Here is a 24,593-nt window from a genome sequence, read left to right as displayed (position 1 = left end):
TCCACCCTCGCGCCCCGTCGACTTCAAGCTCTCAAGTGTGCACCGTCTTGAATCAACCCCGCGCCATAGTTTTGTCGAAGCCACACAAGCACTCAGGCCCGTGCCGCGTGTTTCCACGCCCAGAAGTCGGTCACCATCGGCATCACGCTCCTATGTCGTCGTCGCCAATCCCACCACCGTCTTCTGTACCAACCGACTCACGTCGATCCGTCAGACTGTCTATAGTCCGACCCAGCCGAACTTGTCCGGCCGCATGACATGCTCCAGACTCCACGAGCCTCGTACGCACATCATTTGTCTTGATTTCCCTTCGACCATCATGCCGAACTAACGCTGTCGCGGACCATCTTCATACACGATCTACGGACAAAACCAAGAACTCTAAAGGAAAAAGCACATAAGCCTTCTTGTGTGCGTACAACAGCAGCTACACCACACGTGACTTTCCAAGCCTTTTCTCTTCTTCTTGAGCAAACATACTTGATCGATCCAATGTGATAGCCATCAAGTCAATGCCCCAGTGACTAAGACAACACCGAGCAACGCCCTTGACCGCAACGAACGACATCCTCTTTTTTTTTCAAACAAATCTCAAGTCTCAGCATGCCACAGCGAGCGCCCCGGCCTACCCTGAGAGCATAGGCCTCTGCTGCTCCCGCGCCTGCTCGGCCAACCCCCTTCGCGAGCCATGCACGCCTGCGCGTGCTGAACCGCCTAGGGACGCCTGTGTTCACACACGAACACGTCGCCGTGTACCCTCGACGCCGGGGGTGATGCACCGCAGTTCACGTCGAAGGAGACCCGCCGGAAGCGCGGTACGCAAGACAATCCGGCGGGCGCTTTTGTAGACCCGAAACCCCACACGCCCGGGAGGGACCCCGTCAGGGCGCGCGGCGGCTATGGGCTGCCCTAGGTCGGCCTGACCGCCCCTAGGGCCTCGAGGTTCGCCGCCCTGCAAAAGAAGAACGAACGAAGAACGAGGAAGAAGAAGAACTAGGGTTAAGGAGAAAAGATAAAAGATAAAAGTGGTAGATGATTGTTCGATTGTGTGTTGTTCAATCGGCCGTCACCCCTTAGGTATATAAGAGGCGGCTGGACTTCCCGTGCAAGGAAAAGGCTTGGATTCACGTCCAAAACCCTAGTCAAATTCGGATTGGTTTTGTCCAAACTTTCCAAAACTGTTCGGTTTAAACTGGCTGCATCTTGCGGGTCTTTTTTGTGGTGGTAAACGATCTCGGATGGAAACGAGCCCAAAAGCAATCTTGACCGTTTCGACGAGACGAACAACTTTTATGTTGAACGTTTTTTGATCAGAAGTCATCTTGAGGGTCAAATCGGTCGCGCAAAACAGGCTATCCTCGCGCTACCCATCAGACAGGGTGTCTGGTGGGGCGCGCCAGTTTTTTGCCTCCTGACAGGGCTGTATTCCGATGGCTACTTTTGCATACGAACTCGGATTGGAACGATTTTTATATCAAAATCGACCGTTTCGACGAGACGAAGACAATCCATGTAGATAATGTTTTCATTTAAGGTCGTCTTGGGGGCTTAATCAGCCAAATTGTACTTTGAATATAAGATCTTAGTACTTTGAGCATAGTTTCGGCCTTCGAGATGAAATCGGACTGCGATGACCCAAACTTCAAAGATGTTCATATCGACAATACGGAACTCTTTCATGACGATCACTTCTCCATTTGACGCCATCTTAAATAAGTTATTGACCGTGCCAAAATCTGGTGTCAACACATGCCCCCCTGTTTTTCGGCAAAGTTTGTGTGCCGAAAAATAACTTCCGCATGGCTTGTTCTAAGGACGATGTCAACACTCCATCGGCCATTTTGCATATTCTTAAGACGATAAGTATATATCGGCCATTTAGATTAGCAACAAAAGTGAAGCTAATCGAACATATAATGATTTGGTAATACCCTTTCATGATGTAAGAAATTATATTTTATTCATGGATTAAAATAAGCCCATTGAGGGTAACCAACCATACCTGATGAAGAATTCCATGGCATAGGCATCAACGGCATTGTTGAAGAAAATGGATAATGTGTGGACCGAAGATGTTGAAACCTTCGGCTTGGTCCTTCGTAGCTTTCACTCTTTTCCTTCTTCACCTTTGTCGCACTCCTTGTAAATGAAGCTCACACATAATTCTTATTTTGAATATTTACTTTGGGAACCCACGCCATATTTCTCTTTTCAAGTTCTTGTGCATTAAGCTTCCGCAACTCCTTCTTTTGCCAATACGATAAGTCGAGTGGGCATCCCAGCTGCGATTTTATTTGAAGTAATGGCAATTCTTGTTTTACCTTGTGCACTCTCAACTTCTTCTCTTCAGATTTGGCACTTGATTGACTTGCCTCGTTGCCTTTTGTAGCCAATGTCAACATTTTAATTGGCTCTTTTTCATTTGAGATCATATCTGAAGTGACACTCTTACGACCATCTCTTTTGACGCGGTAGATTTGCTCGACCACCTCCTTATTCTTCCTTGTGCACCAGACTGATTCTTTATGATTGAAACGGTCTTTGACGCGTGATTGTTCAAATGTTGATCTCCTTGGAGCTGCATAGTATTGGTGAGATCGTCTAGAATAAGATGGAGAATGTGCCCTTGTATCATACCTGTCCCATGATGAATATGTATCTATATGAGCATAGGGAGGCATCCACGGCATTGGCATTGGCGGCCCAAAATAAGGATATGAATATGTTGCATTAAAATTTTCACTTTGCCAATACCAATCCTCATATTTGCGCCTTGGGGGTGATCTTGGTTTCTTTGCATGATTTGGCCGATAAGCATTCTTCTCTTCACTCTTCTTTTGATATTTATCCAATAGTTCAACGAAGGTGATTTTTGATCTCTTACACTTGCGCTTATTTCGGCCTTTGTTTCCTTTGGTTGTGCTTGCATCAATCATTGGATTTGCTTGCTGCCCCCCAGTCCTTGGCGTCTCCATTGTAGCTTCGATGGAATTCTCGCCCTCAAAATTATGTTCATTATGCTCTTCAACAACTTCTTTACTTGAAAGCTTGACCCCATCACCTGCAGTTTTTACCTCCTCTTTAAATGGATCGGCTTGAAGCAGCCGATGCAAAAACTTTCTGCCATCGAGACCAATCGGAATAGACTGGTCATCTCTTGGTGTCTCAACAAATTTCAATCGTCCTTTTTCAATGGCCGATTTAACTATTTGATGAAACATATTGCAATCCTCAAAATTATGTTTGAACGAATGATGCAACCTACAATACATTCGTCCTTGAACTGTTGGCTTGACATGGTGATCAAGAATTCTTATGTAATTATTTTTCAGCAATAAATCAAATATTTAGTCACACATGCTTGAATTGAAGGTAAACTTCTTGCTTTCTAGCCGATCTTGCTGTGTGAACGGCTTTGAAGATAAGCAAACGAATGGTTCAGATTTAGAATCTTCCCATTCGGCTATAATTGTGTTTTCCACTCTATCTCCGGTGTCTTTGGACAAGATATTATATTAGCATTGGATTTCTCAAAAGAAATTAACCTTGGCTTTAAACTTCCGATACGAAAATATTTAGAACACACATGTCTCAATTGAGACAAAGTGCAAGCCAAGTAAGAAATAAGCAAAGCTACCCAACTAGATATGAACTTTAGATAAAGCAACAGGGAAAGCTTTGGCCACAACAATAAGTCATTATCGGTCTTTATAAATGGTGCAATGGGTTGACCGATATAGTCTATAACAATTTTGTTGCTAACAAGTAAATTACCCTTCTTCATTGGTCTTTCAAAATTACTTATTAGAATTTTTCTTATAGAAGCATCGACAATAAAGTTGCGACCAAATCGGAAGATAGGCAAGTCACTTGCTAGACATACCTCTTCAATTACGTTGGGAGAGCATGATGGTTGTATCACTTGAATAATACTTTGTTCTACTTTTGAATGACTCTCCAATGCCTTGGCATCCTCTTTTTCTTTGATAGATTCGGTACACATACTATTTGATTCGGCTTTTTTAATAACCGAATTAACTTTGTTATCCGAATCACCACTCTTTCTTTCTTTGATTTGCAAGCTTGCTTGTTCTTGTCTAAATTCAGCAAACATTGTAGCTAGTCTATCTTTAAGCTTTTTTCGACCAATTTCAGCCCAATCTTCATCGGATTGCCCCCCAATACTTTGAGACGCTTTCGGCAATGGTGTGTTGCCGAATTTCTGTAATTGTGCAGGGGCAACATGATATGCTACGTTACTAGGTAAAGACACATGCGCTCTGGTAGAATTCTCACTTATTCGGCCATGAGCATGAAGGTGCGGAGCTGAATCACATATCTACAATTGCGTATGGTGCCGAAAAATTCGTAGCATGAGGTGTAGCATACGATGTTTGAGGGTAATTGGCCGAATAACTAGTAGTGGCATGGCCAATTCCCCTATCCACCGGCACGTTTGGATTAACATACTGCAAGTTATTTGCCGATGAATAAAAAGTCGAAACACTTTGTTGCATACTATTGGAAGTTCCTACATGGGGTGTCTCAACATGATTAACCGAACTCCTCATGTTGTTCATCGGCATATAGATTTGTGGGGTTGCCGATGCATGGGAGTTGGGATACATATGTTGCATGTTGCTAAAATTACATGAAGTTGAAGCATGAAGATTATTCTGAATCGGCTGTTGCACATAATTAGATGCATGATTGATAAAACTAGGGCTAGCCGATACAATATGCTCATTAGACGATCTAGCAACAACATATGTATTACTTGCATCTACATAAGTGAATTGGGTATTCATGTTACCTTTGTAGATTGCAAACCCTAGATGACGATCTCTTCGTAGCAAGAACGGGCTGGAGACCGTTCAAAGCTTCATCCCCAGCGGAGTCGCCAAAAAGTGTGTTCACACACGAACACGTCGCCGTGTACCCTCGACGCCGGGGGTGATGCACCGCAGCTCACGTCGAAGGAGACCCGCCGGAAGCGCGGTACGCAAGACAATCCGGCGGGCGCTTTTGTAGACCCGAAACCCCACACGCCCGGGAGGGACCCCGTCAGGGCGCGCGGCGGCTATGGGCTGCCCTAGGTCGGGCTGACCGCCCCTAGGGCCTCGAGGTTCGCCGCCCTGCAAAAGAAGAACGAACGAAGAACGAGGAAGAAGAAGAACTAGGGTTAAGGAGAAAAGATAAAAGATAAAAGTGGTAGATGATTGTTCGATTGTGTGTTGTTCAATCGGCCGTCACCCCTTAGGTATATAAGAGGCGGCTGGACTTCCCGTGCAAGGAAAAGGCTTGGATTCACGTCCAAAACCCTAGTCAAATTCGGATTGGTTTTGTCCGAACTTTCCAAAACTGTTCGGTTTAAACTGGCTGCATCTTGCGGGTCTTTTTTGTGGTGGTAAACGATCTCGGATGGAAACGAGCCCAAAAGCAATCTTGACCGTTTCGACGAGACGAACAACTTTTATGTTGAACATTTTTTGATCAGAAGTCATCTTGAGGGTCAAATCGGTCGCGCAAAATAGGCTATCATCGCGCTACCCATCAGACAGGGTGTCTGGTGGGGCGCGCCAGTTTTTTGCCTCCTGACAGGGCTGTATTCCGATGGCTCTAACTTTTGCATACGAACTCGGATTGGAACGATTTTTATATCAAAATCGACTGTTTCGACGAGACGAAGACAATCCATGTAGATAATGTTTCCATTTGAGGTCGTCTTGGGGGCTTAATCAGCCAAACTGTACTCTGAATATAAGATCTTAGTATTTTGAGCATAGTTTCGGCCTTCGAGATGAAATCGGACTGCGATGACCCAAACTTCAAAGATGTTTATATCGACAATACGGAACTCTTTCATGACGATCACTTCTCCATTTGACGCCATCTTAAATAAGTTATTGACCGTGCCAAAATCTGGTGTCAACAGCCTGCCACGTGCGTGCGGTACGCCGCCAAACTCGCCGAGAAGAATCGATCTCGATTGCTTTGTACACGCTGCAAGCGCTTCTGATTGCTATTCCAAAATTCGATTGCTTTGTACACGCTGCAAGCGCTTCTGATTGCTATTCCAAAACGTCGACTCCGAACAGATCTTGTTGCCACCGTTCCGATCCGCCGACAAACTTTCTTTCGTCTTCAGCTCGGTTTCAACTCCACAGCTAAAATCTCTCTGCTCTGCTTCCTCTAGATCAACAATCCGCTACCTCCAGACAACCTAGCTCATGATACCATTTGTTAGAATAAATCCGAGGCCATCGTAGATCATCCGAGGACCAAGCAATCACACAAGCACGACACCGAGATTTGTTAACGAGGTTCACCGATATGGCTACATCCCCGGGGCCTGACTATGGGCGCTCCTCCCCATGATACCGCTACAATACCGCACTCGGTCGCCTTGGACGCCGACACATGTCGTCGGCTTCCGCTGCGTTCCGATGCTATTATGTTGGCATAGGTTACATCGTGTGTCTACCCCTGCTATATATGAGAGGCCTAGGATACAAGTGTCCTACTAGGACACGACTCCATATCCTATCTAAACACAATACAACTACAAGTCCAACTGTAACCTATAGTGTACACAATATTCGACACAACTCTAACACATAGAATGTCACTTTTTAAAAAGGAAAAAGGGAGGAGTTATAAGCAGGGAGATGAAGATGCAGTGCGACGCCTCGGTTGGGAATGAACCGATGAGTAAGTTCACTTGATTGCTTCGTGTTTCGAGGTCGAGGAAAGGGTCAAAGTGAGGAGAATCACGGTTGTGGGCATGTGGTCCATGGGCCAGTTAAGAGAATTGGACAATTGGCTACTACGTATTTTAGGGATAATAGCCTAAAAGACGTATTTATGGATTATTTTTATTTGTTATTTTTTTCGGGTATTCATTGGGTTACCCATGGGTATAACTTCGTACCCATACCCTACCCATTTATTTTGCGGGTATAGATACCCATTATCCATGAGTACAAAGTGGTCCAAAGTCTCATCCGTGTCCATTGTTTTCGGTTATAGTACCACGGATACCCATACCCATAGGCAAAACTGCCATCCCTATCCTCACCGCTTGATCCATTTGGCGTCAGCGCAACCGGTGCATATTCCACAACGAGAGCCCCTCCGTCTCGCCGCTCATTGCATCCATCCAAGACGAGGCCGCGTACTGGGCTAGAGCGGGCGCCCACGGTTTAAGATTGATGCTTGAGTAGTCGCTTTGCTTTGTACACGGGCTGAGCAACCTGCCACCAAGGCTCTGGCTTATCTCTGTCTTGCCGTGGGCGCAAGACTACGAGCTGCCATCCCCTTCTTTGTGCTCTGTCTTACCTATGAAGAAATGATACGTCCCTGGTGTATTGGCGAAGAAAAATATATATATTTAGATTGTGCTCTCGCATGTACCTACATTTGGATGTGTGTATTTTTCATGGGGCATTTACATATGTGCCCTAACTCGAACTCACTACTCAAATTTACCCCTAACTTTTTTATGTGCTCAAATTTGCCCCTAAAATGCATTTTAGGTCGCCAGAATGCCATTCCATCTGGTCAAAGTTGTTTGCCCAAAAGTTTGAAAATTTATAACAAATTGATATGAACTCAACTGAATGCGAAATAAGATATCAGAATGTTCATAAAAACATCACCTATATGCGCATGTCATTTATGTTCATGACAAAAGCACTCTTTAAAGCTTTTAGGGTTTATAACATTATAAAACTATTTAGGTGAATGCAGATAAATGCACGTCTAGGCGATGAAAGCTTTAAATTTGCTTTCTTCTGAGTTCATATGAATTTGCATTCTTCTGAGTTCATATGAATTTGCTTTAAATTTTCAAAGTTTCCATCAAACAACTTTGACCAGATAGAAGGGCATAGAAGGGCATTCTGGCAACCTAAAATGCATTTTAGGGGCAAATTTGAGCACATAAAAAAGTTAGGGGTAAATCTGAATGGGCGCAAATTAGGGGCATAAATGTAAATGCCCATTTTTCTTACAAGGTAATGGCCCTCGTACGATTAACAAAAGCATGCCGAAATTTGCGAGATCACATCGTGAATCTAGGAGATTAAAGGTGAGTATTTTGATCCAAACCATCAATAAGTTAAATCACCCTTTAGAACTTCAAAGACTACTTTCAGTCTCCACCTCGGATCTACACACGACTTTTCTAAAGGGGTGTACTAAAATACATCATGGCTCATGCATTGCCCTTCCCGGACGACACAGGAGCGACCCAAACCCTAGCATCCACCACCTCTCCTTTCTCCCCCCTCCTTGCCACCATCAAAGGAGTCTGCCGACTATTGCGCATCTTCCGGTGAAGGTGGCGGCAAGGATCTGCTGCCTCGCGCCGGTGTGAGTGGCTCTGGAAGCCAGGGTAACGGCCTTGGGTGGAGATGGCCTTCCCTTCCGCCCGCTTTGGCGGTGTGAGGGCGACGAGGTCTCGTTGCAGCGACAGGTGGCTTCTTCTTCCTCCCGGCCCCTTCCCCTCATGGCGGTCTCCTCTCGCCGATCTGGTCGTTGGCCTGTCAGATCGGGCTGTCGAGGATGGGGTCGTGGAAGTCTTGGAATGGGGGAAACACCTGGTCGATTTCACGTCGACCTCGATGCTGGCGGTGCTCCGGTGCGTTCTCCCTCTTGAGAGTGGGTCAAACTACCAAGTCCGCCCCCTCCTCCTTCTTTCGGACGAAAGTCTTGGCCTTTTGACCGGATGGTGGAGGCGTCCTGGTGTGTTTGGTCTTTCCTGGAGGCGGCATTCAAGGGGTGGTCGGGGGATGTGGTCCTCGTGCGTGGTGATTGGTGGCGGTGGCGGTGCTCGGCCCTCCTGGTTACCGGGGTTGGTGGTGGCGAGTTTGTCCTTCCGCATCTTTCAGCGGCTCCTTGCCTTGTTTGCTTGTGAGTTGCTGGCCGGTGGTGGGCGCCCACGTGTGTGGTACGGTCTGGATGAAGGGGAGATACGGCAGTTGCCTGAGGCGGCGGGCGGCGGAGTCGACGTTCTTCAAGCAGTCTGGTTTTTCATGTCCACGGCAATTGCTGTTGTCTGGATACTATGGTTCTGCTGTTCTGGCTGCACGAGATCTTCGGCGGCTTCATGGTAGTTTCCCATGGTGCTCTACTCGCTGCTGCTTCTGGTCGTATTGAGATATGCATGTAATCTTTGAGATTTTGAAAGTCTTTGTTTTTGTAATTCAACACTGTTGTATTCTAGCCGGTTGTTGGCTTCATTAATTTGAAGTCGGGCTTTCATGCATTTTCTCTAAAAATACACATCCAAAAAATTGACAAAAATCTTACATCAGATTTTTAGCAATTCTAATTGTTGCGATGATGCCAATTTCCTTTAGCAAACACTAGCAAAAAGGTCCGTGCGTTGTAACGGGAGAAGAAAATCCTCTCATATCTCTAGCTTGGTTATTTGGACAAACTGTGGATGGCCGATTCATATGTTACGAGATTGAATCCTTCCATCGGCAATTTTATATTTTGCTAGCTCTCCGGACCTAGGCCTCGATGCGCCGCCAAGTGGGCTTTCTTCGTTGAGCCAGAACGGGTGGTAAGTAACGAAACCAAATAGCGTGCGTGAAATTAATTGAAGCAGAACTAAACTAAGCGGGACGAAACCAAGAATATCACCTTCCTTTAATAATAGATATAGATATAGATATAGATATAGATGCCAAATCATGGCAAAAACTGATGCCATCCTCACCGCAACTATAGTTGCCATGAAAAATATTCAAGTTGTTGCCATGCTAAAAAATCTGACGGTTCGTTTTGTAGTTGCGTCCAAAATTAAATTAGTAACCGTGTATACGTGCATGCACATACAGCTTGATAGTAGTAATAGTATCTTCAAGATTGATCGCAATTAATATTAATTCCAAGATTTATTGTGTTTAATGAATTAATTTTGTTTCAAATTATGATCAATGCAATTATCATGTTTCCAAATTATAGATGATGTGATGGATACATCATTGAAGCAATCGTGATACAGTGGACATAGGTAGTTGGATGGCACATATCATTTGGATTCATCACTCGTGCTTTTATAAGTAGTAGGTGTATATATGCAAATACTCCCTCCGTTTCTAGATATAAGTATTTTTAAACATTTTAAATGGACTACAACATACGGATGTGTGTAGACATATTTTAGAGTGTAGATTCACTCATTTTGCTCCGTATGTAGTCATTTGTTGGAATCTATTTGTTGGAATCTTTAAAAAGGCATATATTTGGAAACGGAGGGAGCTTATGAGTACTGAGCCTTGCAAACTTTTTTCTTACGCAGGCAAAATTCACCTCCTTTTTCGGTCCTGGAATTAAGGCTGAAATTGGTGAGTTGTGCTCGTTATTGTCTAGTACCCTATATCATTCACTGTCTTACCATTGTTCCGATGACCCAGGAAAAGGTGGTGACGATCTATATGAAGTGCGTCTTATCTCGGAGACCACAGAGGAAGAGTGACAGCGTTTGCAATCCTATTCTCTGCTAATATACAACAAAATGATATTTATTTCTTTTCCCCACTAATTATTATATATATATATATATGTATATATATATATTATATCTAAGATATTTTCCCCAGTGGTAGTTACCCTATATGTCTCATATACTATCATGTGGTACTATATATACTACTTTATCATTTTAAATATATTTATTTATTATATCTAAGATATTTTAAAGCAAGTTACATGAAAAAATTACATATGAGCCCATAGTTTTTGTTATATTTGTGAAATACGTACATATTTATACGTAAAAAAAGGCATACTCAAAACATGTATATACTATCTAAAAATTAATATATATACTACCTAATCATTGTTATATACTACATACTACACGTACATACTTTGTTACCACCACTTGCGTTTTGCGTTTTGTATGTTGTATGTAGTATCCATCGAAATAAAGAGTATGTACGTGTAGTATGTAGTATATAACAATGATTAGGTAGTATATATACTAATTTTTAGGTACCACCACTTGCGTTTTGCGTTTTGTATGTTGTATGTAGTATCCGTCGAAATAGAGAGTATGTACATGTAGTATGTAGTATATAACAATGATTAGGTAGTATATATATTAATTTTTAGGTAGTATGTATCATTTTTGAGTATGCTTTTTTTACGTATAAATATGTACGTATTTCACAAATATAACAAAAACTATGGGCTCATGTGCAATTTTTTCATGTAACTTGTTTTGAAATATTTTAGATATAGTATATGAACATATTGCTTTTGAGCTTTGTATGTAGTTCCAAATCTAGCATCGTATGCTTCACGCAAAGCATACAAAAAAATAATTTTGCTTTTAAGCTTTGTATGTAGTTCCAAATCTAGAATCGTATGCTTCATGCAAAGCATACAAAAAAGGCTATTGTAATAAAGATGTAAATTGACTTGATTGGCTAGCATTGGGCATTGTTAAACCTCATGTATTTGTACCTGTATTCCTGTACAGTAGAGCGTCAGAGAGTGTGTGTGCGCAGTTTTCAGAGTCAGCACATACGATCACCTCCTCCAGGCATGGCCCGGCCACGATCACCATCTGCCCCTCTCCTGTATAAGTGTACCTTTACTAAGTGTACCTTTACTGATCAATGCAATGCGTGTCCGATCTTCTCTCCCTCAAACATGATATCAGACGCGGAGGAAACCAACCCTTTCGCGCCTATCCGCCCTTCTCCTTTCGCAGCCATGGGCACCAATCCTCTTACCTCTCCCAACTCCTCCGATGACGATGCTCCCTCGCCGGTCGGCGTCCTCCACACTGCCCTGGCGAGCGCCCCTCTTGCGCCGCCGGTTGCTCCCGCACTGGTGCTGGCCCCCGGTGCTTTTCCCACCTCCGTGCTCCAGACCATTGACATTCGTCACCATGTCCCCATCACCCTGGACAGGCACGTCGGCAACTACGCGCACTGGCGTCGGTTCTTCTTCACCATCGTCAGCATGTTTGGTGTCCTCGACCACCTCGTCACCCTTGTTGCTCCCCGTCGCTGCGATCCCGAGTGGGTTATGGTTGACCACTGTATCGTGCACTGGCTCTATGCCATGATCTCGCCCGAACTGCTCGATGCGGTCATGCAGTTGGACGACACCGCCGACATCCTTTGGGCCGCCATTGAGGAGATCTTCCGCGCCGTGTACATCGACGTGGAGTACCATGTCGTGGTCCAGGGCGACGCCTGAAGACCTTCACCGACCAGCTTCGCGACCTCGGACAACCAGTCGGTGACAAGCAGCAGCTCTTCCACATGTTGCGCGGGCTCGAGCGTCAATATCACGGTGCCATTCCGCACCTCACAGCGCGCGATCCACTCCCACTCTTCTCCAGGCGCGCTCGTTTCTCCTGCTGGAGGAACACCGTGCAGAGCAGTTTGCTTGCCTTTAGTCCGCCCATGCGCTCGTCGCTGCACGCCCACAAGCCTCTCCGCAGCTCCGCCTGCTCCCGCTGATGGGACCGCGGGGCGTGGACGCGGACGCAACCCTCGCCGTGGTCGTGGCAACGGGGGGCGTCGTCCTCCTCTTCTCCAGCACCGCCCCTGCCACGTCCGGCTCCCCTACCAGGTCAGCCCCCGGTGCCAACTCTTGGACCGGCATGGTGCAGGCCTGGCCCATGCCGTGGCGTGCGCCCGGTGCCGGCGTGCTTGGTCCCCATCAGCAATATTTTCTTTTGGGAACTTTTGAAGAAGTTGAAAAATCTGTGGACATTTAGTCATTTAATTTGGATTTTAGCCTTATCAGCCCAGTAATTCGACATTAGTTGGGAGAGCTACGTGCTCTCACTCAACTGTGGCTCTCATGTACCCTGCTCTAGCCTCCACTTCTGGCAACCCTTTGGCTCCTTCTCCCCTGTTTTGACATCCCATGCTCGCCACCGAGACTCCGAGAGGCCAAAATCACTGTTCTGACATTTGTGCCAATCTTTAGAATGATTTGGCCCTGTTTTGATTTCTTCTTCTTCTTCTTCTTCTTCTTCTGGATTCGACATTTTTTCTACCCCTGTTGTCTGTGGCGGTAGGGTAACACTGCCTACGGCCACATGGCAGTAGGTACTTGGTCAATGTGTCTGTGCCGTCATGGCGCTCGTTGACGTGGATAAACGACCACTGCTAGGGATTGCGGCGGTAGCCTGTTTTACCTTACTGCCAGGCTCGATGGCTGTAGGCCCCTGAGAGGTAAGTGGTCGACGGGGCGGTGTGGGGTCTACCCACCCACCCACCCATTCTCTCGAGCAAGCTCTCCCCCGTTTCTCCCGAACAGAGAGGAGGTGACTCTTTCCTTTGCAATCCCCCCTTTGATCTCCCTCGTTTAGGCATCATTTTGGTCGATTTGTCCTCCCCAACGTAGAGCAAGGTATTCTTCATCCTTCCCTCCAATTATTTTGTATCAAATCTTTGTATTTTGGATGCATTTTATACCACTAGGTGAACCCTAGTTTCTCTTGTTTGGAAGTTTGTCATGTTAAAGTTGTTTAGTATGGATATTAGGTATCGAATGTGTGGATGAATGAATGGATAGATTGTATGGATATGTTGGAATAGTTTTTTTAAGGACTGTGCTAACTTCCAGACGTACGGGAATTTAGCAACAAATCCGAACGGCACCTTCAATTCAATACTACTAGCACATATGCCCGTGCGTTGTAACAGAAGACAAAATCAATATGTATTCAAATGTAATTAGCATTTTATGGACAAAATATAACGGCTCATGAACAATTTAATGTTTACAAAGATCTATGGACGCACATTGTCACAAAATAACTTATATATCGATTTGCACTTGCACTTGAATGTGTTAAAGTAAACCTATACTTTCACATCATATGCAAATTAAAAATATAACTGATTATCTTTGATCCAACGCACATACCTTAAAAAATAGATTCTTAGTTGAAAGCACTTCCTAGATTTCAAACAAGTGTCAAACTCTATGGTTCACAACAATGTTCCTCAATTGTCAACACACCCCGGGTATTGCTTAAAATCGACCTTAGGCTCCTGCAGGAGACAAAAAAATATATTGGTTTTTCCACAAACAAATGAATTCGATAGTCTGTGATTTGTATTTCAACAATGTTCATTATTCTGGAGCAAAATAATTACTGAATGGATAAAACTAACAACATTCAAATACCAATCATATAGTTACTACCACAGAAATCTTGACCAGATTGTCAAGCAAAAGTCCATGTTGAGAATTACAAAAGCAAGGGAACTTCAAGGCTATTCATGATCTGATCATAAAGAATTTAGTACTCATGTTGTACAATGGGATACCTCAGATGGATCATGGGCGTTGAAATCCTACTTTCCATTTTTTGGAAAATATTCTCTGTAATTGAAAGCGATACATGCATGTAAGTCTAAAAATTGTACGGCATAGGGACCATGGAATCAATTGTATATTGAGCAATTTTGCAATAGAGAGCACAAAGGAGATTCTGATCTTACACGCAAAAAAAGATATTCTGGTCTAGAGAAATATTAGAGAAGAGATAACAAATAGTCAGTTCAATTTGCAAGAATTTTATAAATATGCTGATCATCTTTCTATCTACCTATTGCATAGGGAAGTACTAAGGACCTCCATAAAATCAGCATCAGTAGCACTAGCAATCAGCTGCAGTAGCACAGAATCAGCGTCATGAAGTGATGCACAGTAAGCCATGCTTTCCATCATCACGCACGCACGAGCCAAGTAAGCACGCAACACACGACATGTGGAGCAAACAAAAAAAGCACACTGAGCACACGGTGACCTTGAGTGTCGGCATAGGGCGTGGAGGAAGAAGGAGAGGGTGGGGGTGGTTGGATACGATCCACCGGATGGAGAAGGGCGCGGAATTCGTTGGTAGGTACCAACTCGCTTGAGATCGGAGGACAGCGGCACGGACTGTTAGCCATCCATGTCACGGCCGGACGCAGCCTCGCTTGGGCGTGATCGATCCATCATATTCTTGCATGGTATGACCAGGACGAAGTCCTCGACGTACCATCCGAGAAGCATCTGATACCTAGAGATGATTCTGTTGTTGCTTGGGCTTGCCGTAGAACGGCATCGCTGCTGCAGATTCATGTTGGATGATCTAGTGGTGTTCCCTTAGTCTGCCTCATCCGTGTCCTCCACGACGGATCAGGCAAGGTGTACTGGATGTTGCAGCGGCAGCTAGGTTTTGACGGGGAAAGTAGTATGGCTATGTATAGTGTAGACGACGGAGGGAGCGAGATTGCATCACGGTAAGGTGAATTCCTTCATGATACACGGTCATGAGTGGCTGTTGCCGTGCCGTACCTGTATTTTTATATATAGAAGGAGTATCTCATATCTTGCATGATAAGAAATTATGGCCACGTACTGTTGTGCAACTTGGTCCTATTTTTTTCTAGGGATACTAGGTAAATGCATGTGCGTTGCAACGGGGCATAATATTCTAGTGGTTTAACAATAATCACGAGACACTACTTCTCTTCTTATTTTCCATCCACTGCCTTCATGTCTTCGCCTACCTAATTCAAATTTATCATCTTTGTCAATGGCGTATCCGGCTCACAATCCCCCTTTCTCCACTCCATTTCAAACACACACAATATTTTCCTTGGATATTCGTTTCTTATATCTTCTATCATTGTGCATCCAATCTAATCATGCCCCGTATTACCGAAGGATCATATGCATTATATTTGCCACCACAACGGAGGAAAATAATGTCATGGAATCCAATCAAACCAGTATTGCAAACCAAGTTCCAATGGCTTTAAGTTAACTGCATAACTGATATTTTTTCATTATCCGTTTTTTTAATCATGTCAGAATAATTATTTTGATCTTACATTTTTTGAACAAGGTACAGACGCCGCATACATACGCACATACATTCACGGATTCACCCCTATGAACACACGCACGCACACCCTTCCTCCCACTAAATACGCATCTGAACGGCCTGAAATAAATTCAGGAAATGACGAGTACCAGGGTCAAAGTCTAGGACTTGAACCTAGTGGACCGAAGATACCATTGTCCTCTTAACCATCCAACCACATGCTGATTTGCATTTGAACTAACTATGTTTAGTAGACTATTATTTTCAAGAGAACAAAAATATTTAAGAAGTGGCATGGTGTTAACATAGAAAGTATGACAAAGCCAGAAAAGATTTAAGAGATATTACCAAAATCATGTAATGAATGTAGATTCGCTCCGGGAAAAAATAGGAATATAGAAAGTATGACAAAGTCAGAAAAGTTATACATGGTGTTAACATAAGCATTATTAGTCGTCTATTACTCCCATTATCGCGGCAACCACATAATCCAATGTTTGTGAGGATGGCACAATATTTTCAAGTTTCTTACCAGTGAAGATGTTGGCTTGACCTCTCTTCTCAGTTACATGTTACTTGCATATTTGCTGGATATAATCTACTGGGAAGAAAACAAAAAAGCTACTTGATGGTTATCCAAAAATACAATGGTAGTCTCAAATTGCATCGGTGTTCTCATCACTCATCAAATCCACGTAGGGATCCATTGTCGTGCCAAACAACAACAAAGCACTGCTCGACTCTCTCTCTCCTCTCTCTCTCCCTCCCTCATATGCACAGCAATAAGAAATAGCCAAAACAACATCCGTGCATCATACTATATCTCATCTCGTCTCTCTCTCTCTCTCTCTCTCTAGGATCAATCTCTTCCACTTCCTAAACTATCTTATCAGTGAGTAGCTTGATAGAGGCAAAGGTGTCCCGTCTTTCGATGAGATGGTGATTATCGTTTCGGAGGAGTAGACTTTGACGATCCGACTACGTACGTGCGAGGTCGTTGCGCCTTAGCAATCGCTAAACCAACTCCGAGAGGTTATTGACCACGCCGGAGAACGATCAACCAGACCACGAGGGCCTATTTCCTGCGAGCAAACGAAGAACAAGAAAGAAACTGAGATTGCAATCTGGATATTGCGAATATAAGATGAAAGCTTTATTGATCAAGGTGGGGTTCTGTGACGTCTTGGTCTGGTCGTTGAACACAAACGAAGTACACGAAGTTGCAGCTATGGTGAACTTTTAATCTAATCAAAATCCAAAGTCTAAACGGTGCCCTAAGAGTTGTATATATGGAGGAAGAGGGGGGAGGGAATTTCGTGGCCCTTGGTGGAGGGGTCCGAAGCCAACTCTATCTCTTGTTTCCCCACACATACGGACTCTAAAAATAGCCTATACTTATGTATTTCGAAATTACATGGGCCTGGCCCAATAATAAGGTGACGCATCATCTAGAATAGCCTCGGGACGAAATTTATGAAGTGGCATCTTGTATATTTCATCCAAGGCTTCATGCACTCATTATAGTGGCTTCAAAGTCCTGAAATCATCACTTGTAATTCCGTTCTTGTTCTCCTTGCGCATGCCATCAGCTCCATGCTTGTTCTTGCTCCAATGTGCATCCTTCTCAAAGCTATGCCCTTCATTTGTAAGCAAAACAAATGTATCCAATTTAGGCAGCATCATATTCTCATGAACATTAGAATCATTACCAAGAAACGAAAATACCTGATAATTTAATTGGAGTGTGCGAGCTCTAGTAATTGGTCTAGTATATGTAGCAGTAGGGGCTGTGGGTGTAACAATGGTATTGATGTCCTCATCATCCTCCCCTTCTTGAAATGAAGTCGTCCTCGACGGAGGCTCATCTTCCTCACCCGAATAAGGCTTCAAATCTGCAATGTTAAAAGTGGGACTAACCATAAAATTTGCAGGCAGCTCAAGTTTATATGCATTATCATATATTTTCTGCAACACCTTAAAAGAACCATCAGCACATGGCATTAGCTTTGATTTGCGCAAATCAGGAAATCTATCCTTACGCAAATGTAACCAAACAAGATCTCCAAGTGCAAATACAACATGTTTTCTACCCTTATCTTCAGCAAGTTTATATTTAGCATTCATACGCTAGCGGGTCAAATTTGAACTGCAACTGCCTCGTAGTTTGCTCTTTAGTTTTTTCTAAAAATCATTTTTAAGTACAATAATATCTATTTAATCAGAGAAACATCAAAAGTTTTCCAATATTCAACCACTAGCTAGGAACGGTCATGCTCGCAGTTTTGACCGCATTTTGAAACGTGCATAAAAAAATAAAAATAAAATCCAAAAATTGGAAAACCTTCACATTGTGTCATTATATGTGACTAAGTTTCCAGGAAAAATAATAAACTTGTAATACAGTAATTTTTTTTAAAAATGTTCTCAGAAATGAGCTATCATGCGTGAAGATTCATGGCTTTCAAGCCAAATGATCAATCTTATGGCCACATTCATGGCATAGTTTGTTCAAATGATCTCATATTGTGCACAAGGGTGCATATTGAAATTCCAAACAATGTTGCCTAAGGGAGTTTTTATTTTCTTTGCACGGAAAATTCATTTTCCATTTTTCGAGTGCCCGAAATGAGGTTTTTTTGAAGGAATTACCAAATAAATCTTCTAAAAATGGATCAAATCAATTTTATAAAATACTAGGCCATGTTTAATGCACAATTGACCAAACGATTGGGTGTCAAAAGCCTTGATCCACCTCTGGTGAAAAAGACAAATTTCCGCCGATTTAGTAGGAAGCGGGTCAAATTTGAACTGTAGCTGCCTCATAGTTTGCTCTTTATTTTTTTCAAAAATCATTTATAGGTACATAAGTATATATTTAATCATGGAAACATCAAAAGGTTTCCAAGAATCAACAACTAGCTAGGAACGGTCAAGCCTGCCGTTTTGACCGCATTTTGAAACGGGCATAAAAATTCAAAAAAATCAAAAAATTGGAAAACCTTCGCATTGTGTCATCATATGTGACCAAGTTTCCAGGAAAAATATTAAACTTGTAATAAGGAAATTATTTTAAATAAGTGTTCTCAGAATGATCTATCATGCGTGAAGATTCATGGCTTTCAAGCCAAATGATCAATCTTATGGCCACATTCATGGCATAGTTTGTTCAAATGATCTCATATTGTGCACCAAGGTGCATCTTGAAATTCCAAACAATGTTTCCTAAGGGAGTTTTCATTTTCTTTGCACGGAAAGTTCATTTTCCATTTTTCAAGTGCCCGAAATGAGATTTTTTTGTGAAGGAACTACCAAATAATTGTTGCAAAAATGGACCAAATCAATTTTATTAAATACTAGGCCATGTTTAATGCACAATTGACAAAATGGTTGGGTGTCAAAAGCCTTGATCCACCTCTAGTGAAAAAGACAATTTTCCGCTGATTTAGTAGGAAGCGGGTCAAATTTGAACTGCAGCTGCCTTATAGTTTGCTCTTTATTTCTTCCAAAAATCATTTCTAGGTACATAAGTATCTATTTAAGCATAAATACATGGTTTGGTGGTGATACATTGAGGTTTGGACGGTGGCCCAGGGCCACAGCTCCAAAGCGTGTAGACTCGCATGCCCGTCGCGTGGTCACCGCGTGACCGTGGCGTTGCCATGCGTTCTGGAAAGCCTATGCATGTCTAGTAGGTTTGGCACTCCCAAGGTAGATGCTTGGAAGAAAATAACAACAGAATAATCTCACGAGGAGACCGAACTATGCTCAAACATGAATTAGCAGCCAAGTGTTTGCTTAGCGGTACGGGAAATTCACAGAGCCAATGGGCCTGAGTTTTGGCTGAGGATGATCATCTACTAGGGACACTGTCTTGGCAAATTTTCAGCTCAAATGGAGGAGTTTGGATGGCACTTGCTTTGCAAAGTACCACATCAGGCAGAAATATGGATGCTGAAGCTGGGCTCAAATGGATAAGTGGATTGAGCTGAAATTTTATGGATATGGTAATTTGGGCATAGTAAATCACTGTAAAAAGTTTATACCATTTGGATAATCCTAGCTTGTACTTCCTTCACAAAGCTTTTCTCTGGATAGAAACTTTAGAAATTTGTTGAGGAAGATTTAATAGGCAAAATGGAGCTGAATATTGGAATGTGGCAATGATTTGTATATGTAAGATGGCACAAAAAGTTTGAGGACAATAGGAGGTGTCTAGATAGCACTTGCTTTGCAATGTGCCAATTTGGACAGAAAATTGAAATTGAAGCTATGCTTACATAGATGATTGGATTATGCTGAAATTTGGTGTAGGGGTTTTCTATAGTTAGGTAATGTCCTGTTAAATTTTCAGCAATTATAAAGCAACATAAAATGTAGTTGCTTCACAAACTGAAAATATTACCAGAAACAAAGATTCGATGGTGACCTCACATGTATTGTTAGATAGTGGTAAACTTTTGTGTAGAGCTATGACTTTGGCATATAGAATATGTGGCAAAAATTTAACTCATTACGATATTCCTATCTTGTACTTCCTTCACAAAGCTTCTAGGTGAATAGAAACTTTGGAAATTTGCCGAGGAAGATTTACTAGGAAAATAGAGCTGAATATTGGCATGTGGAAATGATTTGGGTATGTAAGATTGACCAAAAAGTTTGAGGGCAATAGGAGTGGTATAGATAGCACTTGCTTTTGCAATGTGCCAATCTGGACAGAAAATAAAAATTGAAGTTGGGCTCACATAGATGATTTGATTGAGCTGCAATTTGGAGGAGGGTGATAATTTGGGCATATGAAGACACTATCTAACTTTCATGCCATTTGGATGTGCATGGATAGTACTTCCTTCACAATGCTTCTAGGTGGACAAAAACTTTCGAAATTTGCCGAGGAAGATTTACTGGGCAAATGGAGCTGAATTTTGTCATGAGGCATTGGTTGGATAGGAAAGAGGGCCCAAATTTTTTGAGGGCAATCAAGAATATATAAATAGCACTTCCTTCACAAAGTGTTTTTCTGAACAGAATAGGAAAATGAATATTTTTGAATTATTTTTGAACTAGGCAAGGAAGGTTATTTACATATTTGACGAAGATATGACCCAAAGAATTTATGAGATTTTTTTGGGAATTTTGGGAATGACAGAAATATAGGTTGCTTCACAACCTAGGGCAAAAACTGACACATGAAAATGACACATAGGCAAAACTGATGAGGTGGCGCCTAGTCATAGCAACCCACCACAATTTACAAGGTTATGACCATCTATATTGGTCATGATCAGCTAAAAATAAGGCAACGGACTAGTGCTATCTGCTTTATGACCATTTCGTGTAAGGAAATTATGACCTTTCTGACCAAAATGGTCGTTATAGTTTAGGGTTTGGATCCCCCCGAATAGCTTTTGACCAATTGGTCTCAAATGGTCATAGATTTATGACCAATTCTTCCAGGGTCACTGACAGAAGGTCATTACTTGATATATTTCTTGTAGTGAATGTTTTCCTTAGTTAACTCATGCATTTTTAAGATCAATTCAACACGTTGTTTAGCATCAAAATTAACCTTCTCCAAAGATGGAAGAGGCAATAAATCAATAGGTGCACGAGGTAGGAAACCATACACAATGTCAAAAGGGCACATCTTAGTAGTAGAATGCAATGAACGATTATAAGCAAATTCAATATGAGGCAAACATTCCTCCCACATTTTCTTATTATTCTTCAAAACAACCCTAAGCATAGTAGACAATGTTCTATTGACTATTCAGTTTGTCCATCAGTTTGGGGGTGACAAGTAGTACTAAAAAGTAGCTTAATCCCCAACTTAGCCCATAAACATCTCCAAAAGTGGCTAAGAAATTTAGTATCATGATCTGAAACAATAGTATTCGGGACACCATGCAAGCGAACAATTTCACGAAAGAACAAAGCAGCAACATTAACAACATCATCGCTTTTATGACATGGTATAAAGTGTGGCATTTTCGAGAATCTATCCACGACAACAAATATGCTATCCCTCCCCTTCTTTGTTCGAGGTAAACCTAAAACAAAGTCCATAGATATATCCTCCCAAGGAACACTAGGTACAGGCAAAGGCATATATAAACCATGAGGATTGAGTCGTGACTTAGCTTTTCGACATGTAGTGCACCGAGCAATAAAACGCTCAACATCCCGTCTCATCTTTGGCCAAAAGAAATGTGTAGCAAGTACGTCCTCCGCATTCTTCACGCCAGTGTCCCATTAATCCTCCTCCATGCGCCTCCTGCAACAAAAAAGACGAACAGAGCTAGCTGGAATGCATATGTTAGCCCAGAACACAAATCCATCATTAACGGCGAACTTGTTCCACATTCTTCCTTCTTTACAATTTTGCATTACATCTTTAAATTCAGCATCATGCACATATTGATCTTTGATGGTCTCCAAACCAAATATTTTGAAGTCAAGTTGTGAAAGCATAGTATAGCGACGAGACAAAGCATCAGCAATACCATTTTTTTTATCCTTCTTGTGTTTAATGACATAAGGGAAAGTCTCAATGAATTCAACCCATTTAGCATGTCTACGATTTAGTTTAGCTTGACTTTTAATATGTTTCAAAGATTCATGATCAGAATGTATAACAAATTCTTTGGGCCATAAATAATGTTGCCATGTTTCTAAAGTCCAAACTAGAGCATATAATTCTTTATCATAAGTAGAATAATTCAGACTACACCCACTCAATTTTTCAGAAAAGTATGCAACATGTTTGCCCTCTTGTAATAATACACCTCCTAAGCCAATTCCACTAGCATCACATTCAATCTCAAAAGTCTTATTAAAATCAGGAAGTTGGAGTAAAGGAGCATGTGTCAACTTATCTTTCAATACCATGAAGGCTTCTTCCTGTGCGGTACCCCCAAACAAAAGGCACATCTTTCTTTGTAAGCTCATTGAGAGGTGTAGCAATGGTGCTGAAATCTCTCACAAAACGCCTATAGAATCCAGCAAGGCCAATAAAACTCCTCACTTGTGTGACCGTTTTGGGCCGCGGCCAACTCTCAATTGCTTCAATCTTGGCTTTATCAACTTCAATTCCCTGTGGAGTAACAACATAGCCAAGAAAAGATACTCGGTCGGTGCAAAAGGTGCACTTCCCAAGGTTACCAAACAAACGTGCATCACGTAAAGTAATAAAAACAACGCGTAAATGTTTCAAATGTTCCTCCAAAGATCTACTATAAATCAGTATATCATCAAAATAGACTACCACAAATCGTCCAATGAAAGCACGTAAAACTTCGTTCATTAATCTCATGAAAGTAATAGGTGTGTTAGTTAACCCCAAAGGCATGACTAACCACTCATATAATCCGAACTTAATTTTAAATGCAGTTTTCCATTCATCCCCCAATTTCATACGAATTTGATGGTACCCACTACGCAAATCAACTTTGGACAATATTGTAGAGCCACTCAATTCATCAATCATATCATCTAGCCTAGGAATAGGATGACGATAGCGAATAATAATATTATTAATGCCTCTACAATCAACACACATACGCGATGTACCATCCTTTTTCAGCACTAGAATAATAGGAACATCACAAGGATTAAGAGATTCACGTATATAACCTTTGTCGAGAAGCTCCTGTACTTGACGCATAATCTCCTTCGTCTCCTCTGGATTGGAACGGTATGGCGCACGGTTTGGCAGTGAAGCACCGGGAATTAAGTCAATCTGATGCTCAATCCCTCGAATAGGCGGTAGTCCCGGTGGCACGTCTTGTGGAAAGACGTCAGCGAACTCCTGCAAAATGTTAGTGACAGCAGGAGGCAAAGAGGAAGGCACGTCCACGAATGAAAATAATGCCTCTTTGCACACAAAAGCATAGCAAACAGATTTGCTGAAATCTAGCTCATCAATATCAGATTTGGTGGCCAATAAACATGCACTTTTCAATTTAATTTCAGAAGCAACACTAGATGGTTTATTATTAGGCTTCATTTGTTGCTCAAAATCTTTTGCCACAATCTGATTTTCACTCTTATTTTTCTCCTGTTTTGCTTTATTAGCTCTATTAATATCATCTTTCAAAATGGAATCAGGAGACATAGGAAGTAAAGTAATATGTTTATCCTTATGAACAAGAGTATACTGATTGTTTCTACCATGGTGTACAGAATTTTTATCAAATTGTCATGGTCTACCAGGTAATAAGGAACATGCTTGCATGGGTACCACATCACAATCAACATAATCAACATATGTAGAGATACTAAAATGCACACGAACAACATGCGTTACCTTAACCTTGCCACTTATATTGAACCATTGCATATAGTAAGGATGTGGATGTGGTCTTGTGGTGAGAGATAACTTCTCCAGCATCTCCATGCTAGCCAAGTTGTTGCAGCTCCCTCCTTCAATGATGACGCGAACAGAACGTTCCTTCACAACTCCCTTTGTATGGACCAAATTATGCCTCTGATTTTGCTCAGCTTGTGTGACTTGCACACTCAAAATACGTTGAGCAACTAAACATTCATACCTGTCAGCATCTTCAGGAGCCATGTATTGCGTCTCATGTTCAGAATCATCTCCACCATGTTCTTCACGTGTAATAAGAGCCAAAGTATCCTCATCATAGTCACTAGCGGACTCATACCCACCATCCTCAGTAGCAATCATCACACGCTGAGATTTGCATTCTCCCGCATAATGACCTCTTCC

General features: G+C 42.3%; 1 protein-coding gene across 14 annotated transcripts in view; it reads left to right on the top strand.

Moving 5' to 3' along the window:
* The window catches only part of LOC123155894 (thylakoid membrane protein slr0575), a 40,397-nt gene extending 29,700 nt beyond the window's left edge, over nt 1-10,697 (top strand). For 4 of the 14 annotated variants that reach the window (XM_044574045.1, XM_044574048.1, XM_044574038.1 and 1 more), the window contains 2 exons: nt 10,313-10,358; nt 10,428-10,697. In XM_044574045.1, the coding sequence (XP_044429980.1) occupies nt 10,313-10,358; nt 10,428-10,517 (136 nt within the window). In that variant the 3' untranslated portion in view covers nt 10,518-10,697. The other 10 variants (XM_044574042.1, XM_044574046.1, XM_044574037.1 and 7 more) reach the window with 5 other exon arrangements.
* The last annotated feature ends 13,896 nt before the right edge of the window (nt 10,698-24,593 follow it).

Source organism: Triticum aestivum, chromosome 7B (genome assembly GCF_018294505.1).
Source record: "Triticum aestivum cultivar Chinese Spring chromosome 7B, IWGSC CS RefSeq v2.1, whole genome shotgun sequence".
NCBI lineage: Eukaryota > Viridiplantae > Streptophyta > Magnoliopsida > Poales > Poaceae > Triticum > Triticum aestivum.
Note: the sequence above shows the minus strand (reverse complement) of the source record. Positions and strands in the feature narration are given on the sequence as shown.